Below are 22,214 nucleotides of genomic sequence, written 5' to 3'. Positions count from 1 at the left end.
GCCCCCCCACTGTTTCATGGCAGATTCTCCAGCTTCTTTGGAAAACATCTCTAAATGAGCTTCTCCCCACCCCCAGTTCTCTATTTCATTCACCCTGCTTTGTGGTCTTTATTGCACTAATCACCTGAAACCTGTTTCTTACTGTCTGTCTCACCTACTAAAACTGAAGCTTCACGGAAGCAATGACCTTGTTTTTCTGTCACTAGTTTACCCAATGCCTAGAACAGTGCCTGGCATATGGTGATATAGTGGGTGTTCAATACATGTTTGTTGAATGAATGTATAAAAACAATAATAATAATTACTGTAGCAGCAAATTCCTGACTACTTTATATGTGCCACACATTTTGATCTCTCACCTTCAAAATAAGCACGAATTAGATATTAATTAGATCTATGTTACAATGAAGAAAATGAACTTAAGTAATTTGTAGGTCACCCAAATTACCTTGAGTAAATTATTTAACCTCTTTGAAACTAATTTATTTTTTCATTGTAAAAAAATGGCAGAACCAGGATGCAAACGTAGGTTTTCTTGGGCTTTAAAACTCTCATACTTTTGTTATCCCAGTGACTCCTTTTTCTCCAACTTTATTGAGGTATAACTGACAAATAAAAATTGTATGTAGTGTTTGCATGATTTAATATACGTACATTGTGAAATGATTACCATCATCAAATTAACACATCCACGCCAGAAATAGTTACCATTTCCCAGTGATTCTTTTTTTTTTTATCCTCACTCGAGAACATTTTTCCATTTTTTATTCAGACAGAGCGGGAGGGAGAGAGGAAGAGAGAAACATCGACGTGAAAGGGACACATCAAGTGGCTGCCACCCGCATGACCAACCAGGGACGGGGACAAACTGCAACCAAAGTACATGCTCTTAGCGGAAACCGAACCCGGGTCTTTCTGGACTGCAGGCTGAGCTCCAACTGCTGAGCTAAACCAGCCAGGGCTTCCCAGTGATTCTTTTTTTTTTTTTATCCTCACCTGAGGAGGTTTTTTCACCTTTTGTTCAGATAGAGTGGGAGGGAGAGAGAAGAACAGAGAGAGAGAAACATCGACGTGAAAGGGACACATCAAGTAGCTGCCACCAGCACAACCAACCAGGGCCAGGGCCAAACCGCAACTGAGGTATGCGCCCCTAGCGGGAACCGAACCCAGGGTCTCTCCAGACCGCAGGCCAATGCTCTAACCGTTGAGCCAAACCGGCTAGGGCTTCCCAGTGATTCTTAACGCACCTCCCATGCTAACCCGTCTTCCGCCAGTGAGCTTCTCTGATGAAGGAAGTGTGCTGTGCAGCGTGCAAGGTATTGCATCACAACAGTGCTTACATCTACCAGGGCAAATATTCTCTGCTGATACACAAAGAGAAAAGAGACAAGAGCAATGGAAATGAAAAAGCTTTCTCCCTAGAGTGTCTTATAAAGGAATGAATGACTTTAGTGAAAAGGGCCAGAATGTTCTAAAAGGTATCCTTTGGTGTAGGAGACAAGAATAAACGATTTTTAAGGTACATTCAAACTCAAAGTTTATACGCTGTCCTATACCAACAATTTTAGTTGTCTTGTCTTCAACAAGCAAGCAAATATACATATTTATTACTTATTGCTTCAAAGACTGAGAATTGAAAGGAAAAATGTGATTTTGAAACCACCCTTGGTGAGCAGTAAAGGAGAGAAGTCACAATACCTCCCATGCTTTAACCACACATATTTCCTTCCTCCCACAGAGTGCCGTGTGACAAGGAGCCATGGTCAACCTGTAACCACCCTCACAGCGCCCACCAGTCAGAGGTGCTGAACAAAGGTAGGGAAAGAAGATGGAACAGTGCTATGGAGGGTGTACCAAGGCACACGAAAGCTCCGTTTTAAAGGGTGAATGCATAGCTTCCTGGCAAACACAGGCTTATTTTCAGATAACAAAGAAGTCAAACAGATTACTTGATTTCTTGTAAGCTCGGGAGAATTTGACTAGGTATGATGGAAAATGAGGACTGTGCTTTCAACACACACCAAAACAGATAAATTAAGGTGATCCCTGACTTGACCAAAGAATTCATTATATTCTCTCTCACAATGCACTCAAATAATGATACAATTTATAAAAAGCTTTCCCAGGAATAGATCTATTGTATCCACTACAGTGCATCTATTTTCAGAGGCCACGAACCAAAAAAAAAAAAATTCCATCTGTTTCCATCTAAAACTCTTCCTCCAAATTATTCTGGAAATTTCTAATCTATCATTAATTAAAGAGTGCTCCGCAGTGTCTCAGAATAAAATGCCATTCCTTTTCCTCTCACAATCTTCCCGTCATACCACCAAAGTATATCCATGTATATCTGTCTTACAAGTCATTCACATCTGCACCTACTATGGCTAAACCTAGGCTCCTCATTGTATTCCTATTCTGCTCCATTGCCCAGTGACCCTGAACACCCTGGTGCGGAGACACATTCTTCCAGACCTCGTTTACTGTGCCTTTTCTGTCTCTTTGCTTCTTCCTTATCCTTATTCCTATCCATTCCACCTCTGCCTCTTTTCACGTCTTATTTTTCCTTTTGAAGCTTTCTGTTGCTCATGAAAGAAGAAAAGTTCTTTATAAATATGATCTTGTATTTGAGTACTTTTTAATTTTGCAATAAGAAAAAAAAATGGAAGTCCATGGGTCAAAGAGGCAATAATCTATAACTAAGTTTCCCCAATAACCCAGAAACTTCCCAGCATTATGTAAATGACACGGAGTGCATGTCAGGTCAGCAGACCTGGTTATAATCTACCTTTGTCAATAACTGTGACTCTAGCCAAATGATAACTTCCGGAAATCTCATGTTCTACATAAACGTTTGCTCATATTTTAAATGTTCATAATAGTACTCTCTGTTCCTTCACAGAATTATAACGATAAAATGTCTTGAAGCAAAGACATTTTGGATACTAAAGAATAATATTCAACAATTTTTGCTCTTGTTTTAGAGACAAAAAATAAAAAATAGTATCAGAAACATAACAATGAGTGTGCTACAAGGGATGAAAACAAGTGAAGTGCTATAAAACAAAAGGGTGGGGCAGATGGAAAGACGCCACCAAGGAGGCCTCACATGCCATCTAGTGCGTTCAGACAGCGAAGCACCTTTTACATGAAGAAAGAGATAAAATGGCAATATCACAAAACTGGAGTTGGAAAGAACCTTAGGATTCACCTAATGAAACCCACATGTAAAATGTTAATTCTCTCTAAATAGCTCCTATTGTCAGCCTCTGCTAAACCAATTCCAGGTCAGGGCATTTCTTCCCTGGCAACCATTTCGTGATCTACATAACTCTAATTGATAAAGCTTATGAATACGCACTCAAAATGTTTTCACTGAAAACAAAAGGAACAACTAAAAACCTCTTGAACTGCATATATACATTTGTCAAAATTTGCCAAGGATACAGATGCCAATATTGGTTGCTTTGGGACCAGAGTTTTTGATCCTTTAATGAAAAAAAAGGTCTAAAAAATCATTATGGACTTTTGGTTCAAACAATGTCAGCACATTCATTTGAAGCCCCACCTCCTTCCAATTCCCACTGAGCTAACCAAAGAAACAAAAAGTAGGGAAACAGTCAGTGAGGGAAAATGGAGATGGACACAACAAGGTCCTGGCAAGACCAGACCGAGGGGCCTCCTGGCTAACCCACATGCTGTGGAAAAGCCCAGTTAGAGAGAAAGCAGACAAGGGTAAACCTCATTCCAGTGATGATCCTTCAGAAAGTGTATCAGGTGTCAGAGCACACGGACTATAAGACCCTTGGGGTGAATGGCCCTCAGCTCAGACCTCATGCTAAGTGAGGGACCACTGCAGTTAGCTCCTCATCAAAGGGATTGCTTCAGTCAGAGATGCCCTAGCTACTTTTGGACTACTCAAACAAATACATAAAAAAAATTGGGTTAGCCCTGGCCGGTTTGGCTCAGGGTTAGAGCGTCGGCCTGCGGTCCGGAGAGACCCGGGTTCGGTTCCCGCTAAGGGCACGTGCCTCAGTTGCGGTTTGTCCCCGGCCCTGGTTGGTCGTGCGGGTGGCAGCCACTCAATGTGTCCCTTTCACGTGGATGTTTCTCTCTCTCTCTCGAACAAAGAATGAAAAAGTGTCCTCGGGTGAGGATTAAAAAAAAAAAAAAAATTGGGTTAGTCCTGCGGGTGTGGCTCAGTGGATGACTCATGCACCAGGAGGTCGCCGGTTCTATTCCCAGCCGGGACACATGCTGGCTGTGGGCCTGGTCCCCAGTGGGGGGCATGTAGGAGGTGGCCAGTTGATGTTCTCTCTCAATGATATTTCTATCTCTCCCTCTCACTTCCTCTCTCTAAAATCAATAAAGGAAGAAAAAAAGAAATTCGGTCAGTTTCTCAAAAGCAGAGAATTCCATGCTACAGCCACTGCCTTTGGCTGCCTCTCTGGCTGTCATCTCACTAAACACTGGAATGGGATATGGCAAAACAAGACTGAAAGAAATCTAACACTTCTCCTTCCTGCATTTAGGTCTGAAAGGCCTGTTCATAGGTTCACAGCATCTTTGACAGTCAACTTACCCATAACAGACCTCATTATAAAGACAATCAGAGAAAAATAATTGGATTTCATGTGAAAGAACTAACATTTTCCTATGAAACTTCATTACTACAAAAAAAAAAAAAAAAAAAGAGAGAGAGAAAACAAAATATTTCTAGTTTGTATTTTCAACAAGATTCAAGAACACACTGAAAAGGAAAAACTGGAGATCAGATAAAACTTACTCTCTACATACTTGTTTTTATGATTGTATTGGACATGATCATTTACAGGTCTGTCTGCCTTGACTCTGAACTTTCAACAGGCAGGAACTATCCTTTTAGTTATCTCTGAATTCATCGTACAACGCCTGGCATAGCAAAGGTACCAGAATACAATAAATGTTTATTGAATGAGTGAGCAAAATCCCACACTAATTTGATTCTATCAGACCTTCCACTCTTAATATAATTACAATAGTTTTTTTTTTATCAACATCCTTATTTAAAAAATTTTTTTTTTCTTTATTGATTTTAGAGAGAGAGAGGAAGGGAGAGATAGAAACATTGATGAGAGAGAGCATCAACAGGGTCACCTCCTGCATGCCCCCCACTGGGGATTTGGCCCATATCCTGGGCATGTTCCCTGACCAGGAATCGAACCAGCGACCTCTTGGTGCATGGGTCGATGCTGGGCTACCAACATCCTTATTAAAGTACTAAAATTCTTCTCTATAATTCTTATATTTCTTTGTTTTAATATCCATAAATCCAGTGTTTTAGATTATCCACATAAGGTACAGACAGAAAGCTAACAGTAAATTATTTCTTCCTGAAATTACTAAGCTTTGTCAGATCCCCAAATATTTTCTCTTAAATCAATAATTAACATTCAAGTAACAACTGATTCCTAATGGACTATGACTAACATGACCTGAAATGTCACAGGAACAATGCGTAAGTAAGTGGACATGCAGAAACTGCACTTCTTGTCCTATTCTCACTTTGAATGTGAAAAAGTCCCAGGGGGTAACTTTTTATATTTGGTAGGCCAACTATCAGAATGATCTGCACAGGAGAATACCGACAGTCAAGTGCTAATCCTACTATTTGGAGAAAAACACAAAAAGCAGAAATGAATTTTTCCAAAAAAAGGTTACTGATGTTTATTAGAATGGCACTCTATTCATTGCTGGCTTGTCAAGAATCAAACTATATCATTAAAAATTTCAGGCTACACATAATTAAGTATGTGACCCAATTTCAGTCAAGCCCTACTTCATACATGGAAACTAAAAAATTGGAGACCGTTGATTTCGGGCCACTGCTCACTCTACAGGTCATGAAGTGTGAAGCTTCTCATTGACCAGATGAAATACAACACAGCATTATTTCATGTAATTACTACAACTCTGCGAGGAAGAGCACACCTACTCTGTTTATAAACTTGGCAACCAATGGTCAGATTAATTATTGAAAAAGGATAATAAGATATAAAAGTTAGCCCTGGCCAGTTTGGCTCAGCGGTTACAGCGTTGGCCTGTGGTCCCAAGAGACCAGGGTTCAGTTCCCACTAAGGACATGTACCTTGGTTGCAGTTTGTCCCCGGCCCTGCTTGGTCGTGCGGGTGGTAGCCACTCAATGTGTCCCTTTCACATTGATGTTTCTCTCTTTCTCTCCCTCCCACTCTGTCTGAAAAAAAAATAGAAAAATGTCCTTGGGTGAGGATTAAAAAAAAAAAAAAGATATAGAAGTTATATTTACTTCCCAGAGAGATTTCTTAAGTGTCAAAGGTCCTGGTATTGTATAAAGTATGAGAACTCAGCAGCTAACAGAGTGACCTAGACTAGCAGATTTCCATCCTCACAACTTCTGCAGATATAAAAATTAATATATGTCACCTTAAATGTCATCTTAAGGAGAAGTTTCCTGATTGGAGACAGACAAGTTTCATGTAGACGGGGTCTGCATTAGCAGCTAGTTATTCCTACCCCATACCTCTTGTTATGAGGAGGCAATGATAAACATACATCAAGCATCCAACAGAGTGTGTAACACAAAGGAGGTGTTTACAGGAGGCCCTATTATATCATCTACAATGGGCCTTGTAGGGCAGAAGAGAATCTGAAAGTCCGAGTTTCCTGACTCATAATCCAGAATCCTTTCTACCTGCAGTAAACTTTTTAGTCACCTCCTCATTTCTCCTTCCAACAGGCCCACTTTTGTTTGATGATCCATGTGCAGATTTTGTTTGGTATGGTTTCGGGAAAGCTCTCTCAATCCAACTCTACCCTGGCTCTAAGCCAGGCAATTCAGCACATTCCATCTCCCTGGCCACAGTGACAGGTGTAGGGAATGGCACGTGACCAAAATCAGTTAACTAGAGCGAATCTCAAGATTCTTGCAGGACAAAGATGAATGCAAGAAGAGCAAGTAGATATCTTGTGCTATGTAGAAAGTCAGTCTCAGGGGGAAGCCAATGACAAGAAAGAAAAAGCAAAGAAAAAAATGAACCAACTCCTTGAAAACAGGGCTGTCCTCTGCCTCCTCTCTTGAGGCCCAAGCTGCTTCAAGGCTTTTCAGTTAGAAGAAACAACATACCACCTTTATTATGCCCATCTGAGTTTGGTTTTCTGGTACATGTAACTGATAGCACACCATTACCATGTGCCCCTAATTCCCCAAACCCAGAACTGACCAAGTAAAAAATAAGACCTGGGTTATAATTTTACATTCCTCATATTAATGTAAAAATATTATCACAAACAAGTTTGTTGTGCAATATAAATTGCATACATGAAAACCATGTGAAATAGAGAGCACTGAGTCCTTAGTCCATGGCCTTCCAGATCATGATTGGCTCCTTTGCTTTTAGTGGGACTTGTAATGGCAAAGTGATGCCTGAGAAAAGTCTGCAGTGCTGCTGCCATCAGATGACTGAGCTAACTTGGTCCCTCCTGCCCGACACTACTGTAGTTGACCAACTCTATCTGTAGTTGTGGACAGCAGGGTTGTTTCCTATTCCTCACATCTAACTTTGGAAGTGAGAAACCTCACTCAATTGAAATCTTCAGAAAAAAGAAATCATACGGCTAAGTCAAATCAACATTTCAAAAGCATTATGTTGGCAAAAACCTTAATGAATATTTGTCATACTTGCTTTATCTCATTCATATACATACATGCATATAAAGAAATATGTGTACATTTACTTTTTGGCTATGCTATTTCAACAGAAATCTTACTCCTAAATACTTTAGCATGCATCTCCATGGAAAAAGACATTCTTCTATAGAAGTGCAACCCCATTATCACATAATTCCCTAATATCTAATATGTAGGTTATATTCAAATTGTTCTACTTATCCCAAATGGCTTGAATAGTTATTTTTTGAACCACAGTCCAATCAATGTTTATACATTGTATTTGCTTTTTGTATGTCCTCTATATGTGTCAACCAAGGGGAAAAAATTAGGCTCCATTCATTTACTTTTTCCAAAAATATGTAACACGATTCATCTGACCAAATATGATAGTTTTCTCCAAGTTTGTCTCCATGAACCCCTGGAGAACATACCCAAGGGAAAAACCTACCTGGGGGACTGAGAAGCTGAAGAACTTCAGTGTGTTCCATAGCCTGCAGGAAGTCACTCAGCTCCGAGACTGTACAACCTTTTTCACCCATTAGCTTCAGGAGACATAGGCTTGGGCTTCCTTCAGGCTCCAAGACCTTAAGAGAACATTGCTCCAAGTCCAGACAACTAAAAACAAGAGAATGAATTCAAGTCAACAATTTTCTTTAATATAATAATATGCCTGCTCTATGTTTGGCCCTAGAGGTGATGTAAGAAATAAGTCGCAAGGCACTAAGTGGTGAAAAACTATTTACATTGCAAATGCTACTGTTCTTTCTTCCTTCTTCTGCCATCATAGGGAATTCCTCTTTATTCCTATGTCCAACTCAGCTCCAGTGACTACTAAATCAGGAGAGAGAAATCTAGAAAGTTGATGTAAGAGAAATTTGGCATTGATTTTGAACAAAAATTTTACCTTTAACTTGGGAATAGGGAATAGGAAGTGCAGACACATTTCTCTACTCTTTGTTGTACTTATATAAAATATAAGATGACCCAAAGAGGCATACATCTTTGAGACATATTGAAAAATGTAAAAATTAACATATAGTATTTTGTATTAACAAAATAGCATGTCTCTGTGTGTATTCACATGACAAAAGTAAGATACAGTACAGTGCATGTCCTGTATGATACTATTTTATTTTTTCATCCTCACCTGAGGACACTTTTGCATTTCAGCTAGAGCAGGAGGGAGAGAGGGAGGAAGAGAGAGAGGGAGAAACATCGATGTGAGAGAGACACATCGACTGGTTGCCACCCACACAACCCCTACTGGAGCCGGGGACTGCAACCGAGGTACGTGTCCTTAGCGGGAACCAGACCCGGGTCTCTCTGGACTGCAGACTGATGCTCTAACCGCTGAGCCAAACTGGCCAGAGCTGTGTGATACTGTTTTATTTAACAAGAATATGTGTTTGTTCTTATATACGCACAGTACCTTCGAAAAATTCACTAAGAAACCGGTAGCAGTGGCTGCCCTAGAGTTGGGACCAGGGGAGCAGAGCTTATGGCCAGATGATTCACTTTTCACTATAAAGCTTTTTGTACTATTTAATTTTTACTATGTACACTCATTTTTTTTCAACAATAAAAAAAAATTAATGCTATTGACATTCAAAGGACTTGTAAGTGTCCAGAAATACCCTAACACAGGGGGCAAGCAAACTATGGTTTGTGGGCTAAACCTGTCCAGTCACCTGATTTTGTAAATAGTTTGATTGGTACACAGATATACTCATTAATTTACATACAAACATAAAGGGCTGCTTTCCTGTTACAACAGCAGAGTTGGGTAGTTTGTCTGCACGTTGAACATATTTATTATTTGGCTCCTTACAGAAAAGTCTACTATCCCCTGCTCTAAAGAATCTTTACATTCTGTCACATTGTCCTTTTGTTAAAACTATTCTTTTTTTCATGTCAGTGTTTAAGATACATATACAGTGTTCTTTTCTTTTAAAAATATTTTATTTTTATTTCTTTTTAATCCTCACTCAAGGATATGTTTTTATTGATTTTTAGAGAGAGAAGGGGGGTGGGGAGAAACAGCAATGTGAGAGAGAAACACTGATTTGGTTGACCCGGGATCTGCAACCATAGAATGTGCCCTGATCAGGAACTGTTTCAGCTTTACCTTAAAAATGTTTTTGAGTAGCTATTATTTGGTAACCTGATATTGTCCTCTAAGGCCTTCTATCACTGTATTAACTAGGTATTCTTTTCTCTCTCTCTTTTTTTTTTTTATCCTCACCCGAGGACATTTTTCCTTTTTTGTTCAGGTAGAGTGGGAGGGAGAGACAGGAACAGAGAGAGAGAGAGAGAGAGAAACACCGGTGTGAAAGGGACACATCGAGTGGCTGCCACCTGCACGACCAACCAGGGCCGGGGACAAACTGCAAACGAGGTACGTGCCCTTAGGGGGAACCGAACCCGGGCCTCTCGGGACCGCAGGTCGACGCTCTAACTGCTGAGCCAAACTGGCCAGGGCGGTATTCTTTTCTAAGTATCCTAGTTGAATTTATATATTCGATATTCTTGTTAAATGCAAATCTTCATAATATAGATCACCCATTCCCAAATTCTGCACTGGAGACCAGTGGAGCACATCTGAAGTCCTTGGTAAAATAACAAAAATAAGGACAAGACTGTCTTTTATTCAAAGATTGTCTTTCCTACAGTTTTAAATGTTAAAGTGTCCCTTATTTTATGAAATAATGGTGACTACAATGGTAGCAAAAACAAAAGCTGAAGATGCCCATTGGTTCTCTATTTTGTAAAAATTTCTCTTCCTAGTCCTTGTAATACCCAGGTCAAGGAACCAGTATTAGAGACAATGTAAGGATAACCAATTTTTCAAATAATGAGAATATGAGATTTATAAAAACAAAGATGCTGTATGCTAAATATGATTCAGAAAGGTTATCAGAATCTGATATATGAAATTAAGAAACCACCCCATCAAATGCAACCAATTGATGCCTTAATTAATGTTTATACTGATCTATAGAAAATGAAAACAAATTGTCTTCCCCCCAAAAACAAATAAAGATAGAACTGAAGTGGACAATAATTTCTCTTCCAAAACAAGAGGCACAGGAGAAAAACAAATTTCTCTATCTCCTTTCCTTTGACAAATTTTCCACACGAGCACAGGCTTTCAGCTAAGATGATGCTCATACACACCCAACTTTTCTTTCTTTCCTTTTTTAGTTACATTCCTGTAAGACTGTGCTTTGAAGTGGTTTCTACTAGCCCTAACTTGGAATTTCTGACTTGATTTAAAAGAGTTTTATTGAACAAAATGGACTTTGCTTTTAAAAAATATATCTATATTTATCTTTACTTTAACAAGTATATAATCAAATAAAACATATTATTCGCCCTTTAAGGTACAAATTTAGGTTCTTATGCTTCTCTTTTTAGTACTTTTACTCTTTGGAATCTCTATACTTTAAGATAAATCAACAACTACTCACTTAAAAATAAGCCAGCCTTTTCCCCTAGGTATTGAGGATATAGAAGCAAATAAAACAAAACTCCCTATCCTCCTGAATTTTTCTATAGGAGGACACATGGACACACACACACACACACACACACACACACACACTTCTCCCTTTGTATATCCATTCGCCCAATGGTCATAGGTACTTTGGAGGAAAACAAAGCAAAGCAGAGGGACAGGCAATGCTGGAGCAGACGCAGGGGGTGACTTTAAGTAATGTGATCAGAGAAGAATTCATTTAGAGGGTGACTTTTAAGCAAACATTTGAGGGGGTGAAGGAACAAGTCATGTGGTTCATCTGTGAGACCACCTCAGCTGAGTAAATAGCAGTACAAAGACCCTACTGTGTTCAAGGAGAAGCAAGAAAGGTTTGAATAGAGAACAGGAGGCGGACCATGTAGAAAATCAGGTCCAAGAGTTAAGTGGTGGCTAAGTGGCGTTTTCACTCGGAGTTGTGAGCAGGGGAAAGATAAGACCTGATTTAATGTTTAAAAGAATCCTTCTTACTGATATATTGAGCACAGAATGGAGGCGAGGCAAAGCAGGAGGAGAAATAGGCAGCTACTGGAATAATCCAGATGAGAGGCACTGGTGGCTCACCCTAGTGTTGTAGCTGCAGAGGTTGGGCTCTGGATTTATACTGAAGGAACATCAGACAGGGTCCGTTGAGAAAATGGATGTGGTATGTAAAAGAGGAATCAGGAAAGACTCAGAAGTTTTGGGCCCCAGCAATTGGAAGGGTGTAGTTGCCATTTACTGAGATGCAATAAACTGCAAGACAGAGGTTTGTTCAAGTTTTTGATATGGTCTGTTTAAAACGTCTATTAGTCATTCAAAAGGAGATGGCAAATAGACTTCTACACATATGAATGGGGAGTTCAAAGCAAAGATAGGGCTTTAAGATATCAATTGAGCTGATCAACCTAAACATAGGTAAAGTCAGGAGATTAAAGGATAACAAAACCAAGAAGGGGACTAGGTGAAGTGTGGATAAAGAGATACAAAGCCTGAGCCCTAAGGCAGAGATAGAGATTGAAGAGACAGAGACAGGAGGAAAGCTTTTGTTCCATTACAGACGCCCTGAGGGCAGCATTTCTGCAGCTCCGGAGCACCTTCTGTTCAGCTCGTAGTATGCAGTGACTGACCAGTTCCCTGGGTCCATGTTCCACGGACCCACTTCTAAGCTCCCTCCTTCAAGGATTTTAGGCAGCTCTGTTATCTTTGGGGTTCCCCTGTTCTATGTCACCAAAGACTTTAGCTTCGACAAGACACTCAGAACCTAGGCCTATCTACATGGATAGCAGAGTGTTCAATATTAGCTCATCCTGGAATGGAATCAGAGCTGAGTTTATACTTAGGGCATTCCCATGTGTACATGGTTGTGGGGAGCTAAACTACTATATGCAAAAATTTATTCTGAGTCATTAATAACCATCTGAAAACATTTACGATTGTTCCTAATCCATGATGGACAGTTCAGAACAGATTCTTATGGTTTATTTATTCTCATCCTCATCTAGTTTGAGGGAGGATATAGAGAGTCAAGAAAAATGTGAAAGGAAACAGAAAAGGCAACCTTTTGAGGTTTTAGGGCTGTGGGTCCAGTTACTTGGAGAAAAGCACTTCACATTTTCCTGGGAACTGTTACCCACTTGGACTCTCACACTCCAATTCCTAGGTTTGATTCTGGAGAAGAATACCCTTAGGACCCTCTACTGTTATAGGTGCTCTGCTACCATTAGTATGAAATGACTTTAAAGTAACTTTTTTTTTTTGTCTTAGAGTAAGCACCATCAGCTTCCCGTGCCACCCCAGTTGTCACTCTAGCTCCCAAGTTCCCAGTGCTAAACTTTTGTTAAATCAGTTTAATTCTGATTTCAATAGGTGTATGAGCTTAATGTTCCCCAATTCTTCAACCTTCAGGGTGTCCTGACTCGCCTCACCACAATGAACCTACTGTGAACTAACCTTCAGCATCCTGGAAGATGGGAAACTCCAGCTCTCTCTTCCCAGACTTCCCACCCTGAAATTCCAGATTCCACAAATGCACGCCCTTCGTTGCTTGTCACCTCTTGTTAGGCAACTGCCCTTCTCTCTATACTACCTTCACCAGAAATGTAACCTCAAAATTTTCTGTTAGTTCCCCCAAAGAAAGTTAACACCATTCTGTAGCCTTTAGCAAAACTTGATGGAAGGCTTAGGGAGGAAAACTGAGCACCTGATGTCAGGTGTCTACTACTTTTAGATTCCATCAGCTCTGTTTCTTCAGTGGCAGAGCCTTACTTGCTTCTCTCTCCTTCGTCACCAAATAGGAGCCCTCGTCAGGAAAATGTACTAGATAATATTACTAATGAGCCGATCACAGACCTGGTCATCTGACTCAAAGAAGACAACTTTTTACATTATTGTAAGTCTAGAGATTTAGAAATCTATGGAGTAATAGTATTTTGGACAGCCAAAAGCAAAATGTGCTTTTTGTAGAACAGAAAAAAATTATGCCATCCGTCTACTCAACTTTGTGAGCTTATCACTTCTTGATTTCATCCTCTTATCGTTACTCCTCTCTATGGCCTAATAATCCCAAATCATCACAACTCTAGTTTAACTCAAACTCTCTGAAATTCAGTTGTTGTGAGGGTTAAAGTAGATAATGCATGTAAGCACTTAGTTCACTGGTATATACTAAGTGCTTAATAAATTATAAAAATTTGTTATTATTATTCACACCTAACATAGCACTTAAACATGTTATTTGTGAATGTTCCAGAATGACAGCCCATTACTAAACCCTTATGAATAGGAGGTAAATATTTGTCATTTTTTGTATCTTCTGGAACTTCTACCGAATAATAGGCACTCAATAAATATAATTTTAAAAAATCCTCACCTAGGATATGTTTATTGATTTTAGAGAGGAAAGGGGAGGGAGGAGGGGGAAAGAAAGAGAGAGACAAAACATTGATGTGAGAAACATTGATAGGTTGCTTCCCGTACAGGCCCTGATTGGGGATGGAACGCGCAACCTTTTGGTGTACAGGATGACACTCCAACCAAGCGAGCCACCCAGCCAGGGCTAAATACAATTTTGAATGAATTGTCTCTTCTCTTAATTCAAAAGTATTTATAGAGTGTCTACGACAGGTTCTATGCATGATACATAGAATCTTAAGTAATGATTCCTGCTCTCAAGGAGTTTATAAAGAAGTACACAAATAACTATAGTGTAAGACAAAATTTATTCATACAAGAAGTTAAAAAAACAAAAACAAAAAACTTCTAAGGCCCTGGCCAGTTTGGCCCAGTGGTTGGAGCGTCGGCCCTCAGACCAGAGAGTCCTGGGTTTGGTTCCCGCTAAGGGCATGTACCTTGGTTGCACTTTGTCCCCAGCCCCATGGGGTGGTGTGGGTGGCGGCTAGTCAATGTGTCTCTCTCTCATCGATATTTCTCTCTCTTCCTCCCTCTCTCCTTCCTGCTCTATCTGAGGATCAAAACAAAACAAAACAAAACAAAACAAAAGCTGCTAAGGGTTCAAAGGCAGACCAAAATCATAACAATGGTACAGAACAGTGGTTCTGGGAACCCCTTGTGCAGTTCCTGAGACCCTTTCACAGGATCCACAAGGTCAAAATGATATTTCAAAGTAACACTAAGATGTTATTTATCTTTTTCATTCACTCTTTCAAGGAGTGTCCACTGGAGTATCTGGTGTTACATGACCTGTGATAGTGCAACAAATCGTGTAACAGACTTAATGCACAAGCCAACTCTCTGTAATTGAACCAAGACATTAAAGAGATTTGCAAAATGTGAAACAATGACACTCTTCTATTTTTTTTGTTTTTCCACAAAACATGTTATTTCTGTTAACACGTAATGGGTTATTCTCAAATAAGTTAATCCTTTTAAAATGTCTTAGTTTTAATTCCTAAAATGCCAAGTATACACTGTATGTATGTATGTACTATATAGAATTTTTGGGGTCCTCAAAAATTCTTAAGATTTTAAAGGCGTCCTGAGACCAAAAGTTCAAGAACCACTAGTAAAGCGGTTCCAAGCCCGGTAACAGGAAAACAGTTTCAAGTATAATCAAATGTTCACGGTGAAGTCAAGAAGCGAACTTGGTGAGTGGGTTTGATGGAGGAAGACGTGAGTTTAGTTTCAGTCTTTCCCACCAGCCTTCTCTCCCTACATAAAAACCTTCGTGTTCAACTCCTGCACCCCAAACCTTTCCTTCTTACCATCTCTTTACCTGCTCTTTCTCCTAACCGCCCCGAGGTCGCCCAGGTCTGTGTCCCTCTCCTGTCAGTTTGCATTTTAAGTCCGTCGGCATTACTGCCCCATCTATGGTCCCCGGGGAGCCTCACTTCTCTCACTATCCTCCAGGGTCGGGTCAACCCACTTCTGCGGCTCAGCTCGAGGGGAGGGGCGCGGCGAAAGGGTGTGAGCGCGGGTCCACCCAAGAATCTCCCGCATTGCCAGCGCTTTCCCGGGCTCAGGCGCTCTGCCCGGCAGGTCGGCGAAGTTCTCCCCACGTCCTTCCCTCCGCGCTCCTTCCACACCAGCGCCCCTTGCACGGTCCCGCGTGGCCGTGACGTTCTCCACCACCAGCCTCGGTCCTCCCACCGCACTGTGCTCGCGCGCCCCCCGCCCAGGTCCGCCCACCTCCGGCGCCTCACCTCAGCCGGAGGCGCCCCCGACTCCCCGCCACCTCGGCCAGCCTCCTCCAGCCCCGGCCCTCGGGCGCTCGGTCCAAGCTCCCGCTGAGCCTCCGCAGCAGCGGCTCCGGAAGACGGTTGAGGGTCGCGCTGCTCGGAGCGGAGAGCGGCGGTCCCGAGGGCGCGAGCGGGGGCAGCTGCGAGGCCGGGGGCGACAGGGCCTGCTGCGGCTCCCCGCACAGCGGCATGTCCCGTGCCGGCGACGCCGCGACTGCCGCTGCTCGCATCGCGGGCGTCAGCTCCAGCGCACCTTCCGCTCGCCCCCTCGCTCGCCGCGGCGGCAGGGCGGAAGGACGAATCGGGAGGCGCTGCACCGCACACGGAGGAGGAAGCTTCGCTCCCCGCCCCGCCGACACAGATTTGCTGGGGGGAGCCGGCCGGACCGGCCGCGCCAGCCGCACCGAGGGGGCGGGGCTTGGCGGGGGCGGGGGCGGGGCCGCCACTGCGCGCGTGCGCGCGACCGCGCACCTCCCTCGCCTGCCCTGCGGCCTCTGCGCCTGCGGAGGCGCGCGCTTCAAACCCCGGGAGGTGGGGTTCTGGCTGCGCAGGAAGAGTTGGGTGGTTGCCGCTGGAGGAGGAAGCGGCGGAGGAGCTACGCCCGGGCGGGTCAACTACGGCGGGAAAGCCTGAGGCGTCGGGGTTTCCCGAGACCGTGGGAGAAGGATTGCCTCACGCCAAGGAAGGGAGCGCTCGGCTCTCCATCGCCCGCCTTGGCCGCTTGCTCCAGGGGCCGCGCTCCGCTGACTCAGTGACTTGCGTGTGCCCGGCGCCGCCACTAGCATCTGCACTGGACAGCCTCAGCGGAGGCTTCCTTGTTTTAGGGATTGATGTGTGTGTGGCCTTGTTCAGGGAAGTGGTGATAGACATCCAGATACTCAATGGAAGTTGCCCGAACACAGTGGAAGTTGCCTAGACACACACACGCGCGCGCGCGCGCGCGCACACACACACACACGCCCCCCAAATTGGGCTGTGGCTTATTGAGAAGATCCTGGAAAGGATTATTTTAAGCAATCCTAAGGAGTTGTCTGGTTTCCTGCCAAGTCAGCCAGCCAGCCACAAGCTTCATAAATCAAAGCAGGCAACCTTACAGAGATTACCCTCCCTGGAAGGGTCCAGCATAGATAAACACTGACCTAAGATGCTCTCCCAATCGTAGCAATATTCAAGGTCGTTGTCCCATTGAAAGCTATAGGGTCGTTGGGACAAAAGCAGCAACTTACAAAGTGTGACCGGCCAAGTAGCTCCAGGACACAAGGCTTCCCGGCACAATTTCTGGTGCAGTAGCTTTTTCATCACAGGACAGCAGGATTTTCCGTAGCAATAATTTGTACACCTAAATTCTCAGTACCTGTTGGCAAGGTGGTTGCTTCACATACAGTCTCTACCACATTTTAGCACAAGGAATCGCTATACTTTTTCATCACTGTGAGTTCAGAGTTCAGAATGCAGTATAATGGCTAAGTGCACAACCTTTGGATCCAGAAAGATCTGCTTGATTCTAGCTTTAAGACTTTGAATAAGTTACTTAATTCTCTGCTTCATCTGTCGCAATGGTACTGAAAGTACAGTATATAGAGAGTTGTTACTAGAATTACTGGAGTTGACTTATGTAAAGCACTTAACTCTGCTTGGCACAGAGTACATAATAAACGATAGCTATTATACTTGCAAATGTAAAAGCTTGTGTCATACTTAGTTTGCCTTGGTCTGGGAGAAGTAATGCAGTGTGTATCCTCTCAAAATTGCAACGCTAATTTTGGAAACAACATAATAAACAGTAATTCAGCTTCCTTTTCTATATACCAACCATTTTGTTTATATAAAGACAGACCAGACTGGATGTCGACAGATATATATTTGGGAGTTGTTTCTCATTAGGGAAAGTGACAGATCTTTGGAAATCCAGACAATTGGCAGGAAGCTTGTGGTTTCATTCTATGGAAATCTATTGATGTAATCTTCAAAACACTCACAAATCTGGAAACTGACTCATAGATTTTTTTCCTTTACACAATCTGTTTCTACATAGCACTCTAACTAAAAATACCAAAACAACATATTAGCTCATATCTTGATAGGTTTTCAGTGGTCCAGCTCAGAAGAAAACCTACAGGTCTTGGGATCCATATACAACAGAAGGAAAGGAAACAGGAGTCTTATGATTTGAATGGCATTCGTTGTCTCCCACTCTTATTCCATGCCCCACACCCTTTGTGACCTCTGACTCAGTCTCTGTGTGAAGGCCACTGAGTCTCCTCTCAGCCATAAGGATCTCCACATCCCTTACAGCCCCTTCTTGCTGGCATCTTCCAAAGGATTAGGGGAATTTCCCCATTTTGATTTCAACTTTGGAATAGAACCCAAGCATTGCACTAGTATTTAATATTCTTCCTTCACAATAAATCACGCATGGCAAGGACTATATTTACTTGTCTAAATTCATTCATTCAGCAAATATTTATTGGATACCTACCTTGTTCCAGGCTCTGTGCCAAATACTGGTAAATGATGGTTTTAATATTTGTTTTGCTTTTATTATGGCTTTATTGTTTAGAGTAGTTTATTTATTTTAATGTATATATTTATTGATTTTAGAGAGAGAGAGAGAGAAAGAGAATGTGAGAGAAACATCAATTTGTTGTTCCACTTATTTATGCATCCACTGGTTGCTTCTTGTATGTGCCCTGACTGGAGATTGAACCTGCAGCATTGCCATATTGAGACGGCACTCTAACCACTGAGATACCCAGACAAGGCTTTTAGAGCAGTTTTAGGTTCCCAGCAAAATTGAGGAGAAGGTGCAGAGAGTTCCCATGTACCCTCTGCCCTCACACACAGCCTCCCCCATTCATCAACATCTCCTATTAGAGTGGTATGGTACATTGTTACAACTGATGAACCCACGCTGATACAACATAATACCTTAAGTTCATATTTACATTAGGATTCACTTGTGGTATTGTACATTCTGTGGGTTTAGGCCAGTGATTTTCAACCTTTTCATCGCATGGCACACATAAAATTTTTATTCATTCACACCAGACAGTTGTTGTGTTGGCTGTTGTCATTTTCTTAATGTGACAATCTAAGGGAAAAGTGGTCATTGTCCCTGACTAAACAGTCAGGTATTGCATGTTTTAAAAGTTCTTGCTGCACACAGTTGAAAATCATTGGTTTAGACAAATGTATAATATAATGTATCCATCATTACGATATCATGTAGAGTATCTTCACTGCCCTAAAAATTCTCTATGCCCTGTCTGTTCTTCCCTCCTCCCTCCCAGGCCTTCACAACCACTGGTCTTTTTACTGTCTCCATATTTTTGCCTTTTTCAGAATGTTGTATCTTTGGAATCATACAGCCTTTTCTGATTGGCTTCTTTCATTTAGTAACAATGCATTTAAGTTCCCTCCAAGTCTTTTCATGGCTTAATAGCCCTGAATAATATCCCATAGTCTGGATGTACCACATTTATTCACTCACCCTCTGAAGGACATCTTGCTTGCTTCTAAGATTTGGCAGTTTTGAATAAAGTTTCTATAAACACCTGTGTGCAGGTTTTTGTGTGGGCATAAGTTTTCAACTCCTTTGGATAAATACTGAGGAGCACAATTACTGGATTGTATGGCGAGAGTATGTTTAGTTTAGTAAGAAACTGTCAAAATGTTTTCCAAAGTGGCTGTACCGTTTTGCATCAGCAATGAATGAGAATTCCTGTTGCTCCACAACCAGGCCAGCATCTGGTATTGTTGGTGTTGCAGATTTTGGATAGGATAGTTTTTTGTTTGTTTTTTAAAAAGAAAGTTAAAATCATGACTCTCAACAAATGTACAATGAACACGCGTCAAAGATTTTATTTAACACATTAGTGAACAAGGGAACCAGGAAGGTGTTACAACCACTTCAAAAGAGAACCTAAAAACAAGATAAATACGTAAGCCCAGGAGGATGCTGAAAAGAAATAGCTTAATAGATGCAAAACTGGCTTCTTCCACAGTAGGGGAGAGATATCAAATACTGAGGAGAAAGTACCTGTGAAACAGCAAGAGAAAAAAAATTCCTCATTTACAAGGGAAGCCCCAGCAGGCTATCAGTGGACAGTTTAGCAATGCTTTCTGAGATAAAAGACATTCATATACCCAACACACTCTCTTTCCTATTCAAGAAGACATAGCTGAGCACTAGTGTTATGATAGAATAATACAAGGTATCATGAAAGATACGGCATTATGATCGGAAGAGTCTTGAATCAGGTCTAATTTATTGTCTACAAAGCAAATCATTCAGAAAATCTGATACTTAAATGATCAGTACTAACAAATCACTGGGGACACATTTAAACTGAAGGAACTATAGTTGAGGTGATATTTCTCAAGGCCATGAGACACTGTTGGGGTTTTCAAAAGGGTACTAACTACATTAATACACCCAATAGTCCTTTGACTTTGTGACAATACCAACTGCATTGGGCTATAATGCAACTTATGGAGAAATTTATTCAGTAATATCTACCAACTACCAATCAGTATGCGTAGGATGTCAGAGGGACGCTGGCCACACCAGTGTTCCTCATCCTTGGTCACACATAAAACTCACATGAGAGGATGACGACAGTTCCTAAAAAAAGTTAAACATAGAACGACCGTGTGATCCAGCAACCCTCCTTCTGGGTATATACCCCGAAGAACTGAAAGCAGGGGCGCAAACAGATCCTTGTGCACCAGTACTCACAGCAGCATTGCTCACAACAGCCAGAATGGAAACAGCCCACATGTCCATGAACAGGGGAATGGGCAAGCCAAAGGTGGTGTATACGTCCAATGGAATATTATTCAGTCTTAAGAAGGAAGGAAATTCAGACACGTAGAATATAAATAAACCTAGTAATCATTATGCAAAATGAAATAAGCCAGTCACCAAAGGACAAATACTATATGATTCCACTTTTATGAGTTACCTAATAGAGGCACATTCATAGAGGCAGAAAGTAGAAGAAAGGTTACCAGGGGCTGGTCGAAGAGAGGAATGGGGAGTTAGTTTACTGGGGACAGAGTTTCTGTTTGGAGTGATAACAGTTCAGGAAATGAATCACGGTGATGGTTGCACAACATGGTGAATGTACTTAATGCCATTGATTTCTGTACTTAAAAATGGTTAAAATGGTTAGTTTTATGTTATACATAGTTTACCACATACACACAAAAGAATCATTCAAGGAACCTTAGAAACCTCTGGATACCTAGACCACCATCCCCAGAGACTCTGATTTTAATTGGTCGGGGGTGGGACACAGGCAGCAGTGTATTTTCTAGCCCTTCAAGTGATGCTACTATGCAGCCCAGGCTTAGGCAGGGCAGTGCTGCTCCACCTTGTCTGTACATTAGAATAATTTGGGGAGGAGGGTTTAAAATACACTGATGTCTGGGTCTCACACCCCAGATTGTTATTTAATTGGCTCGGGGATGCTGCCTGGTTACTGGGATTTTTTTCTCCTTGATTCCTCATCTGATTCTAATACATAGGCAAGGTGAGAAGCATTGCTGTAGGGAGAGCCTAGGATCTCTGCCTTTTGTTCCATGTTTGGAGAACAAGCACTTCAGTATGACAATAATGAAATCAAGGGCTTAGGGGAAAGGAACTTCTGATGATAGTCAAAAGGCCAAATTCTCTAAGGTCATTTGATTCTCTTTCCCTTCCCAGAGTTAGAAGGTTAAACGTGGGAGAAGTAGCCCTGGCCAGTTCTGCTCAGCGGTTAGAGTGTCGGCCTGCGGACCAGAGAGACCCCGGTTCAGTTCCCACTAAGGGCACGTACCTCGGTTGCAGTTTGTCCCCGGCCTCGCTTGGAGTCGTGTGAGTGGCAACAGTCAATGTTTCTCTCTCTCTCTTCCTCCCTCCCTCCCTCCGGCTCTATCTGAAGATAATGCAAAAACTGTCCTCGGGTGAGGATTAAAAAAAAAAAGTGAAAGAAGTAAAGAAGACTATAGAGGGCCCAGGAGAAAGGGGTGAAGATCCATCTCTTAGGCTCACTCTTAAGGGAGAAAGGCTCTTTATTCTTCTAGCATTCAGCTCCTACCAGCTTCTAACACGGGCACTGCTCCCCCTATATCCAATCCCCATTTATATTCTTCTAGCTTTATTCTTCTAGCTTCGCAGGAGGGGCTCAGAGCTGACCTGTTCGGCCAGGATTCCAAAGAGCCAGGGCTGTTAAGAGCACCCCAATCAAGAGACCATAGAACTGGTGCGTGAAAAATTAGCCAATTTACCTTTTTTTTTTGGTGGTACGTGCCCTTAGCAGGAACCGAACCCGGGACT

The 22,214-nt window shown here is 42.0% G+C and overlaps 1 protein-coding gene across 1 annotated transcript in view; it reads right to left on the bottom strand.

The window, feature by feature from the left end:
* Nucleotides 1-16,187, bottom strand: part of MALT1 (MALT1 paracaspase) — a 53,734-nt gene extending 37,547 nt beyond the window's left edge. The window contains exons 1-2 of the mRNA XM_036244971.1: nt 15,860-16,187; nt 8,136-8,302 (exon numbers count right to left, since the gene is read on the bottom strand). Coding sequence (XP_036100864.1) covers nt 8,136-8,302; nt 15,860-16,125 — 433 coding nt within the window. The 5' untranslated portion in view covers nt 16,126-16,187. The remainder of the gene's footprint in view (nt 1-8,135; nt 8,303-15,859) is intronic.
* Nucleotides 16,188-22,214: the final 6,027 nt, after the last annotated feature.

Source organism: Molossus molossus, unplaced genomic scaffold, assembly GCF_014108415.1.
Source record: "Molossus molossus isolate mMolMol1 unplaced genomic scaffold, mMolMol1.p scaffold_m16_p_6, whole genome shotgun sequence".
Taxonomy (NCBI): domain Eukaryota; kingdom Metazoa; phylum Chordata; class Mammalia; order Chiroptera; family Molossidae; genus Molossus; species Molossus molossus.
This window is presented reverse-complemented; position numbering and strand designations above follow the sequence as displayed.